This window comes from Glandiceps talaboti, chromosome 16, assembly GCF_964340395.1.
Source record: "Glandiceps talaboti chromosome 16, keGlaTala1.1, whole genome shotgun sequence".
Classification (NCBI taxonomy): Eukaryota; Metazoa; Hemichordata; class Enteropneusta; family Spengelidae; genus Glandiceps; species Glandiceps talaboti.
In genome coordinates, this window is record NC_135564.1 from 19,305,935 (window position 1) to 19,317,318 (window position 11,384).

The 11,384-nt window shown below is 35.7% G+C and overlaps 2 protein-coding genes and 1 non-coding gene across 3 annotated transcripts; all 3 read right to left on the reverse strand.

The window, feature by feature from the left end:
* Positions 1-2,600: 2,600 nt before the first annotated feature.
* LOC144447195 (cytochrome P450 2U1-like) lies at positions 2,601-5,790 on the reverse strand. The gene is made up of 3 exons (XM_078137099.1): positions 5,442-5,790; positions 3,157-4,137; positions 2,601-2,785 (listed from the first exon to the last, which is right to left on the reverse strand). Exons 1-3 carry the CDS (start codon positions 5,788-5,790, stop codon positions 2,601-2,603), a joined length of 1,515 nt encoding a protein of 504 aa, XP_077993225.1.
* A 1,887-nt stretch (positions 5,791-7,677) lies between these two features.
* Positions 7,678-9,892, reverse strand: LOC144447197 (cytochrome P450 2U1-like). Its single transcript, XM_078137100.1, has 3 exons — positions 9,544-9,892; positions 8,236-9,216; positions 7,678-7,862 (listed from the first exon to the last, which is right to left on the reverse strand). Exons 1-3 carry the CDS (start codon positions 9,890-9,892, stop codon positions 7,678-7,680), a joined length of 1,515 nt encoding a protein of 504 aa, XP_077993226.1.
* A 1,412-nt stretch (positions 9,893-11,304) lies between these two features.
* Trnak-cuu (transfer RNA lysine (anticodon CUU)) lies at positions 11,305-11,377 on the reverse strand. The gene has a single exon. It is a non-coding gene; the product is annotated as a tRNA-Lys (tRNA).
* Between the last annotated feature and the right edge of the window lie 7 nt (positions 11,378-11,384).

Below are 11,384 nucleotides of genomic sequence, written 5' to 3' on the forward strand. Positions count from 1 at the left end.
CAACTAATAAAACACACACACGAATGGAATAAACCCCGTGTACATTAGAATTCCAAGCCACTATGACAGTGCCATACGTTAAGCTTTATTCTAGTTTGTAATGTAATCGCACAAATGACGTAACGCTGCCTACCTGGACATCACAGACGTATTAATCTGTAATTTCCCCATGTTCAAAGTTCTCTTTCTCTCCCGCTCGGTAGTTATTTTCGCACGTAAGATGCACTACTTCTAGTTACCATAGAGGTGAATCCAAAGCATTGACTGGGTTACCTCCCTAATTAAAAAAAAATTCACTTTCTGGGTATGTATCTACAAGCAAAACCACATCGAGTCTGCTCAAACCTCAAAATAAACATATATAATCAGATTATTATGTCACTTTTGTTGAACTTACACCCAATGTTGTTATCTCTCTTCTTTACGTCTAAAGCTGTTATAGTGAATGTTCAGATAACTGCACACTACATATATTCAAGATAACGTTACTGTAACTCTTGTACCGGATCACACCAGCACCTGAGCTCAGATCAAATTAAGTCACACAGGAATAGCTCAAGAGATATATGGTTCACCAGTAGTTACCTCTCCACTTTAAGAAAGTGTTTGCATTTCTATTATTAGCAAACAAATGTCTTGTATGTGATTGGTCGTAAGTAAACAATGATAAGCATCGGTGATCAATTACAGTAACTTAAAACTCAGACCACTAGTTTGAGCCTAAAATGAAATCAGCGAAATTCTGACTTATCGTATATACATGTACTACGACCATTTATGCCCTCATTAATCTAGTCTAAAACAATGAGATTATTTTGACACACAAGTCATCACAATATGCCAATAACTAGTTGTCACGTCTTTCAACCGATGAGAGCCAGGATTAATACTATTTGTCTAGTAGTTCAGTTTAAACCCAGCCCACTAATACAGGAGATTTAATATATTTTTAGACAACGGGACGAGATTGCTGAAATAAGAAACTTTCAAATACTGGTGCGTGACAATTACAACTGTAGGTCAATTATTCTGGCCATAGTTTTAGACCCACGAGCAAATTCTCCCAGCACTGTCAAAAATGTGAAATTACACCCCGAGCGTCACAATAAGGTCATCGAACGTTTAGAAAAAACAGCTCTGTTTATACAGACTCAGAGTTAGAGACAAGACGTCATTCGTACATTTTGTACTTTGGTCATGGGGTGTTGTGAGGTCATAGTGAGGTCATCGAACATTTATTAGGCAGACATAGACAGTTCATACAGCCAAGGTATGATACAATTAAAAGCTAATTCTGCTTCCCACAGAGCTGAGTCCAACATGATACAAGCTGAGTCTATACACTTATTTAATACTCGGGTAGGAATACTTAATACCTAAAACCTTGAGTAAACTATTCTACTATATCAATTTTTAGTAGACCGTTTGAAAGTCTACTCGTACCAACATTGCATTTATAACCTTGCAGTTATACATTCATTCAGGCTTGTATTAATTACCTTAAAAGATTGTGTAACACGATAGTTAGGTGATGTCGAAAATGAGAACAAATTAATTTTAATTTGTCCGGCATATGATTAACTTAGAAATTAATATACACCATACAATGTTCACAGCCAATCTAATTCCTTCCGAAGTCAAAATAATGTAATCTTTCACCTTTGCTATCTGTACGACAAAAATATTTGTTAATGTTTGTAATCTTTATACATTAAGCCGGTGGCCTAGAAACGCAATAAACATATTATTATCATTACAAAAAAGTTCAAAATATCATTTAAAAATGCACAATAGAAGGAATAAACGATTGAATGACTTTCCACTATGATATAATCAAAACTGTAAGATGGTTATGAATCAATGCGATGATGAAAATAGTTCTTTTGAACATGAAATATACATTTGTCATTCATTTTACTGCAAAACCGCTTAAAGTTAAAATGGATCTGGGAGCTACTTTCCCAGAAAATCAATGTACTCAAAATATCTCCAAAGTTTGCCGTATGTAAACTTGTTCCTGGTCTAATGAAAATCATAAAAGAAATTCTAGAGTTCTTTTTAAAGGAAATCTACAAAATATTTTATTTTCCCATAGAACTAACGTGGTACTAATATTTGGCAACTGTTTTGGATTTTAAAATTTAGTAATTTTTGTTACCATATTAACCTCAATTTCAAAATTGTGTACGGTGACCTCAAATCTCATATCTTGATTTTATGTGAAAATGGGTTCAAGTTTTTTTAATACACAAATGCACAGCAAAAGTTCTGAATACATACTACGTTAATAACTTTGTGGAAACACTATCCCCCAACCCGGCTTTCTAAACTGTCTTAATTCCTAGCTTTCCCGAAATTAAACGAAAAGGATTCACTGCAATGGATAAACATATGGACTAAATCAGTCTGTCATTGAAATCTAAAAATCTTAACCTCAAACCAAAGTGTCCGCATATTTTGTTAATTAAAAAAACGGGTTATGAAAGTATACATATACATGTATATTGTTCGTATCTTATTAATCAAGTTCTTCTATTACATATAACTATTTGATTTAAATTGTCTATACTTGTGTCGTTTTGACATCCAAAGGTTGAATTCTATGGTTTGTCACGGCTGTGGATAAACACCTTGTACGGATGCGGCATATGAACGATCCCGAGAGTTCCTTCCGTTGATGGGTTATCCCCTTCAGGTAGCTTAAACTCGAATCGTTGGAGTAATGAAGTCAGAAATAAGAAGATTTCAACTTTAGCAAGTTGTAATCCAATGCACTCACGAGGACCTGCAACGAATAAGAAGTCGACAAATGAAATTAGAGAAACACTATCTTCGTTTTAGATACTATGTCACTCACAAATTGACACTAGCATGCAAAAATGAATTGTGGCTAAATCACTGATCACAAATGACATTTTTGAACAGGGAATTTTCAAGGACCATTTTGAATTAAAAATACGAATTACCTTTGTTTTTGAAAGTTAGTGAAAAGAAAATAATGTACATTTCATGCATTGATAAAATCTACTTGCCAATGGGATAAATCACATTTCTTGTTGCATTCATGCACAGCGTTACAAAATGTATTGGAAGTCTTTCCAGGGTGTGTAAAGTGAAGAAAAAATAATTTAAATTAGTAATTCATAACGTATTTACCTATCCCAAATGGCATTATTCTATTGCTCTTCATCTTGTTAATGTTGCCATTTTCATCAAGAAAGCGTTCGGGATCAAATATCTCAGGATCTTCCCATTCTGTTCCATCCATATGAACTGCCCAAAGATTAGCAAAGACCGTTGTGTTCTCCGGAATGGAGTAACCGTGAAGTGTGACAGGTTCTGATGTTTTGTGTGGAACTGTTAGTGGCACTAACGTTGCGATCCGTTGAATTTCCAGAATAATGGCTTCAATGAAAGGAAGTTTCGATTTATCAGCAAAGCTTGGTGTCTTATCCATACCAATTCCATTTTCAATGTCCTTAACGCACCTATCCTGAAAGTCTGGATACTTAGCTAGATACAACACGGTCCAAAGTAACGCATTTGATGATGTGTCAGTTCCGCCCAGGAATAGTTGAAACCATGTGACACGCAGATGGTCCAAATCACTTAGACAAGCAAGAGATGGGTCTTGAATCTTCTTTTCCTGAATCTCTTTGGCTTTCAAAAGATACCAATCTATCATACACTCGCCATCGGTTTGGTTTTGGATCATTATCTTGTGTTCCTTTATTTTTTCATCAAAATAATCACGGACTTTATGCCAATTTTTGATGAGGCTGTATTTGATCGGTAACGGGAAATACCAAAGAATGGGAATGAATGTTAACAAATTAGATGAAAGGAAATCTTTCAGCACGGCTTCATTTAATCCAAGAAGTTCTTTGAAGTTATCATCATCGTAATCAAATCTACTGCCAAACAACATTGCGCATAATATGTTGGAGACAGCATTCGAGAAGAGGTGGCGAAGATCAATCGACTTGTTCAGGTGGTTATTGAGTCGTCTGACGAGAAAATCGCATTCATCGAGAATGCGTTCTTCTGTTAGGGTTTTTCCCATGCCATACTGATGTAGGGTTTTCATTGCCTGTTTACGGAGAACTTGCCAAGTAGGCGGAGGTGAATGACCGAGACCTGTAAGTAAAGAAGATTAGACAATACCCATGACGCCTGGTACCAAAACTATCAATTGCATATGCTATTATACAGAAAAGACACAGGTAGGAAATTTTATGGTCAATTTGATTTAGACACTGCCTAAAGCACACTTTTCTGCATACATTAAGCAGATTTATGCAAGAATTTATTCAAATGAAAGACAGCCTCTACGTTCTAATACTACTCCCCTGGTCACGTGTGCTGAATAGTGGGTCAATCTGTTGACAAAGACTGAAGTGTACAGTCGAAAATTTCAGGTAAATTTTCTAGTTGTGTTTGGAACAAAAGTTCAAATTGAATACAATAGGTTATTATATTAGATGTTTAAAACGTGGTCTGGTCTCTTCAAAGAGCTGTTGAGATACATCGTTAACTGTTCGTACCTCATTAACCCTCGCATCAACAGCTTAAATGTCTTGACTACGTTGTCAAAACTGACAATTTTGATTTGGAAAATGCTACCCGATAGCCTGGTCGATGAGAGCAAGCAGTCCCTTCAAACTTGACAACTCATGAAATTATTCATGACCAAATTATGCAAATGTACACGCGTTACCTTGTCCAAGCTAAGTATAGATCATGCACATTAACATGTAGTGGACATGTGATAATTTACATGGTGTTTACATATGATTATGTAAATTTAACATGATGTATTTTGATAACTACTTTTGGGAATGTGGCTACATTAAGCATTTGAATATGTAGTTAAGACAAGCTTTTTGGGAGGTACCACCGTGATGTATCTCAACGGCACCATAAACAGGCTAAAAGTGGGCCTACAATTAGCTCACAATTCCATACCATAATAATATACCGATGTTTACACATAACAGAATTTGGTTTGAATTGAATTTATGACACTCCAAGAGATTGAAATATAAATAGTCTACGAATATAATACATATTTTTATACTACCTTTGTGTCTTAATGATAACAGATTTTATGTTTATTAGTAAGTATGGATGTATATATTGCATTTGTATCTGTATATATAAAAGTTGAAAAGCATGGCAGAAAGTGCTATTTAGCCTTGAATATGAAGATCAGGGTCATTTGTCAATGTATGCCTTAAAGATTACCTGATTTTCATAATATTGAAATGGATCTTGAGGATGAAGGTCAAGGTTAAAAATCGGGGTGGGGTGGGGGTGGGGTTGGAGGGTTGAATAAAAAACTTACTATTAACAATTTAAGTCAAAAAATTAACGATGTCTCTTGGAATATAGCATCGGCTTCTATATCAACAGACACTTTTATTTTCGACCACCAAACATACCTGTTTGTTTAAACAGAAGCGCTTGAGTTGAATTCGCTGGCCTGGATGAAAACTTGGCAGCTTGTTTGACGAAAGCATCTTTAATGGCTTCACGACTGTTCAGTACCACTACCAATTCTGTCCCCAACCGAACACTCATCACATCTCCATAAACCTGACCCCATTTCAAGAAAGTCTTGTATGGTTTTGTGCTTAGAGAAAGCAAACATCCAACGATAGGCAAACCTTTTGGACCAGGGGGTAGATTTCTTGGACGACGGAAAAACAACACTAAGGTGAAAAATATCACCAAGAAGACGATAATCAACTGCGTAGTGTTCCACAGCAGAATTGAGTCGACAGGCGCCATGTTTTCTATGTACCTATCTACTTGATATTATGGCACATTTCAAAAAATTAAAATAACATGTCATAATTAAACATTAAATCAATAACGAAACACACATGCGCATACACTCAAAATCCATGATAACGGTAAATCTTTGAAATGATTATTATAGTTCATGACCTTCACATCATTTGCTTAAAAACAAAAAATTATACTGTTGAAATAGTTCTTACAATAAAGAAATTTGTTTTTATAAGAATATAGTTTACAGATCGAATACACTCTTATTTGACCTTTGCCTTTAGTGGCATACGTTACCTCCAGGTGACCTTTCCGTTATTTGATTCATTGAACCCATTTATCGTTGCATCAATATCCACGTCCAGCTCTGTTTATGGTATCATGTACATCATAAGAGTGACCTTATTTTGTTATATGTTCCTCATTACTTCTCATGGCAACTATTGGCCGGTCGGTGAATTTAAAAAAAATAAATGATCATTTTCTTCATGTTTCTCTGCCTCTCCTTTTCCTCCTATGTAATTTTTTATTGGATTCCTGGTAACAAACCCTTTCCCAGCTTCTCTACACAATTGGCATGTTCTCAGCCCCCTACTTGAATAACTTCCCTCATGAAAGAAATGCTCTGTTCATGAACAAGTGTCGTTGGCGAAGTCGACAGTCTAGACACTTGTTTATTCTTGCCAGAGAGGGCGCTGTTTCGAAAAATATTAAAGGCGGACGAAAATAAAAATATTTTTAATTTTGATTTCGGAGCTGAAACTTTGGAGAAACGAAAAAAATAGGGTCACCCTTTTAATGATAAAAATGCAACATGAAAGGTAACTACATGATTAAATGAAGAATGATCTTCCAAGTCATATTCGTTCAGCATCAAGTACTGAAATTTTCAAATCTAGGCTAAAGACCTACTTTTTTGAGCGAGCATATTTAAGTGACACTTTGTAAAGCGCCAGTGAACATTTTAAATGGATACCAGGCGCTATATAAATTTGTTATCATATCATATCATATCATATCATATGATTAAAGAACTCGACACAACGTTATAAATAAGTAAAAACTGAACGGTCGATTTTGACTCAGTTCGAATTTGAAAAAAAAACCCATGAAATACATGTTAAATAATGATATATGCATTCATCTGTAAAATCGTTGAAGTTAGAATGCACCTAGAAAAAATTTCCCAGAAAAATTAAACTCTTTCAAAGCCTCACCATATCCTGAAAGCTTAATGCTAATCCTTTTGAAATCATTAAAGACATTCAAGGGTTCACAGTGTTGTTTTATGGATGCCATATTTTATATTAAGATAGAGAGCGATATAATATGGTACTAACATTCGGCCATGTTTTTATTTCCGAAATACATACTACAGTGGACATATGGATTAGAATTTGGTTTTTGATTTATTTTTGATTTTTTAAATGATAAATCAGACAATTTTATCATGGTTTCATATAAATTTGAAACAACATATGCCAAGTCTTTGTCTACAAGTCAATAAAAGATTAATAAATGTTTTATTGAGCTGCAAACAAGGATTTGGTCTTTGTTGTTTCAAATTAATTTTTCAGCTTTAAACTGTCTCAAATTTCTAGCTTTCTGGGAATATAAAGCGAAGAAGTTTCCATTAAACATAGACGACCGATTGAATCAACCTGTCATTGAATTCTAAAAACCTTGAACCTCAAACCAAAGTGTCATATTAAAAATATTGAATTAAAAAAAATCAAAAAGGGTTACTTGAAAGTATAGATATACATGTATATTGTTCGTAGTTCTTTAGTCTTGCTGTATCCTCTTAATCATGCGCCTCTATTATCTTAACTATATATTTGAATTAAATTCCATGTTTTTATTGTTTGAACACCCAAAGGCTGAATTTTATGGTTTGTCACGGCTGCGGATGAACACCTTGTACGGCTGCGGCATATGAACGATCCCAAGAGTTCCTTCCGTTGATGGGTTATCCCCTTCAGGTAGCTTAAACTCGAATCGTTGGAGTATTGAAGTCAGAAATAAAAAGATTTCAACTTTAGCAAGTTGTAATCCAATGCACTCACGAGGACCTGCAAAGGGTAAGAAGTCGACAAATGAAATTAGAGAAACACTATCTTCGTTTTAGATACTATGTCACTCACAAACTGACACTAGCATGCAAAAATGAATTGTGGCTAAATCAGTGATCACAAATGACATTTTGAACTGGGAATTTTCAAGGACCATTTTGAATTAGAAACACGAATTACCCCTGCTTTTGAAAGTTAGTGAAAACGAAATAATGTACATTTCATGCATTGATAACATCTACTTGCCAATGGGCTAAATCACATTTCTTGTTGCATTTATGCATATAGTGTTACAAAATGTGTTGGAAGTCTTTCCAGGATGTGTAAAGTGAAGAAAAAATAATTTAAATTAGTAATTCATAACTGTGTTTACCAATTCCAAAAGGCATTATTCTATTGCTCTTCATCTTGTTAATGTTGCCATTTTCATCAAGAAAGCGTCCGGGATCAAATGTCTCAGGATCTTCCCATTCTGTTCCATCCATATGAACTGCCCAAAGATTAGCAAAGACCATTGTGTTCTTCGGAATGGAGTAGCCGCGAAGTGTTGCAGGTTCTGATGTTTTGTGTGGTATTGCTAATGGTACTATCGTTGCGATCCGTTGAATTTCCAGAGTTACGGCTTCAATGAAGGGAAGTTTAGATTTATCAGCAAAGCATGGTGTCTTATCCATACCGATTCCATTTTCAATGTCCTTAACGCACTTATCCTGAAAGTCTGGATACTTAGCTAGATACAGCACGGTCCAAAGTAACGCATTCGATGATGTGTCAGTTCCGCCAATGAACAATTCAAACCATATGAGACGCAGATGGTCCAGTTCACTTAGACAAGCAAGAGATGGGTCTTGAATCTTCCTTTCCTGAATCTCTTTGGCTTTCAAAAGATACCAATCTATCATACTCTCGCTATCGGTTTGGTTTTGGGTCATTATCTTGTGTTCCTTTATTTTTTCATCAAAGTAGTCACGGACTTTATGCCAGTTCTTGATGAGGCTGTATTTGATCGGTAACGGGAAATACCAAAGAATGGGAATGAATGTTAACAAGTTAGATGAAAGTACATCTTTCAGCACGGCTTCATTTAATCCAAGAAGTTCTTTGAAGTTATCATCATCGTAATCAAATCTACTGCCAAACAACATTGCGCATAATATGTTGGAGACAGCATTCGAGAAGAGGTGGCGAAGATCAATCGACTTGTTTAGGTGATTATTGAGTCGTTTGATGAGAAAATCGCATTCATCGAGAATGCGCTCTTCTATGAGAACTTTTCCCATGCCAAATTGATGAAGGCTTTTCGAAGTATGTTTACGGAGAACTTGCCAAGTAGGTGGCGTAGAGTCAATGAGTCCTACGAGAAAAGATTGGAAAAGATGAAGGCAGGCATTAAAATCATCAATCGTACACAATTTATACAGAAGTAAGAAACAAAAATATGGTCAGATGGTTAAAATGCTATCTGCAGAAAACTTCTGTGCAAATATTAAACAAAAGTGATGCCGGTCATGCAGCTAGGGTCAATTGTCAAGGCGTGTCATAGTGCCAGTAAATCACTAATTCATTGTCATGACAATTCATTCACGGTACTAGACAGATATCTATAGTGCCAAATACCTAAAGTCACTATTAGTCACGGCGGAAAGGAAAATTAACACTGTTACAATGTTGTTATTCATACCTTTTTGTTTAAACAAAAGTGCAGTAGTCGAATTCGTTGGTCTGGATGAAAACTTGGCAGCTTGTTTGACGAAAGCATCTCTAAGGGCCTCACGACTGTTCAGTACCACCACCAATTCTGTCCCCAACCGAACACTCATAACGTCTCCATACATCTGACCCCATTCCAGAAAAGTCTTGTATGGGTGTTTACTGAGAGAAAACAAGGATCCAACGACAGGCCAACCTTTTGGACCTGGAGGTAGATTTTTTTGACGACGGAAAATCCACACCAAGGTGAGGAATGTAACCAAGAAGACGAGAATTAGTTGCGTACTATTCCACAGCAGAATTGATTCGACAGACGCCATGATTGTTTCCTGCGTACTAACCTACTAAGGCATTGGGCGAGTTCAGGGTTGAATTGTTTGCCATCCGTTAGCTAAAGTGTTCACGTCGTTGCGCTGTAACTGCGCCAGCTCTCGACAGCTAGCGTAGTACAGCACAAGTGACGTTGATATTCTAGCTAATGGATCGGAAACCGTTTTTATCTTGAACTCGCCAATTGTCCCAAACAGTAGAAAAACACGATGTCCTAGTTACATACACTCAATATCCACGACAACATGAACTCACTGAATTATATTTAATGACGGTTTGTCATCAGTAATTTAAAGCAAAATTACATTTTTGAAGTAGTCCTTACATTAAAACAAGCCTGTTCTTACAGGAATATGGTTTAGAAATCAACGATACTCTGTGTTGACCTTTACTATAGTGGCATATATTACGTCTACATGAGTTGACCTTTCCCATTGTTGATTCACTACACCCATTCAACGATTGGTACCGATAGCCACTTCTAATTTTATTAGCTTGACCTAACATGAATCATCCCCCAAGGAGACTTTGCATTCCCTCAACATCGAGCAAATAAAAACTCACAGTATTACCCAACAATATGTATTCCGCAACATGGAAAAACAAAAAAAAGAAAAGCTACAGGAAATAATCCTTCGACTATTGAATCATAATTTATAGTTTAATAGTCAACTTTTAATCATATATATATATATATATATATATATATATATATATATATATATATATATATATATATATATATATATATATATATATATATATATATATATATATATATATATATATGATATCGTGATGAACCATACATTTTAACCCAGCTATTTGGAAGACACTGAGCTACTTCATGAATGTGGATGCAAATTTTCTGCCTACTTTGGAACCAATAGTTATTCCCGCTTTTTGTATTTATTGTTTGTCATTAAAAGTGAAGTTAGTCTTATCGAGTATCAGTTCAATCAATAGGATACCACACTCATCTAGGGTATAAATAACAAACAGTAACGTTGCAACCAGTAGTACTCAACAGCTGGCCTAATTTAGACTAAGTATTCATACCATTCTAATATATACGAGCACATGACAATAAAATAGCTGCGATCTTCAGCATTGATAGCGTGACATCGGAATTTGTTTTCTTTGACAGAACTGAAGCACCATCTATGAAGAGAAGCTCATCTCTTCGAAATATTTGGGTTAGAAATTTAAACGTATGGTTTACGGTATTGTTTATAGATTTAGAGACAGAACATCGGTGTAAAGTTACACACACACATTATGCAATTGCTTGTATGCTCTTCAAAAAACAGTTATTGCACCCGTACTCCCATTGTGGAGGCTCGAAACCCCGACTTTGCACTTTCAGATAAGAAAGGATTTGTGTCCCACAAGAAAAGGTGTACGCCCAACGTGGGGCTCGAACCCACGACCCTGAGATTAAGAGTCTCATGCTCTACCGACTGAGCTAGCCGGGCTTCTGTT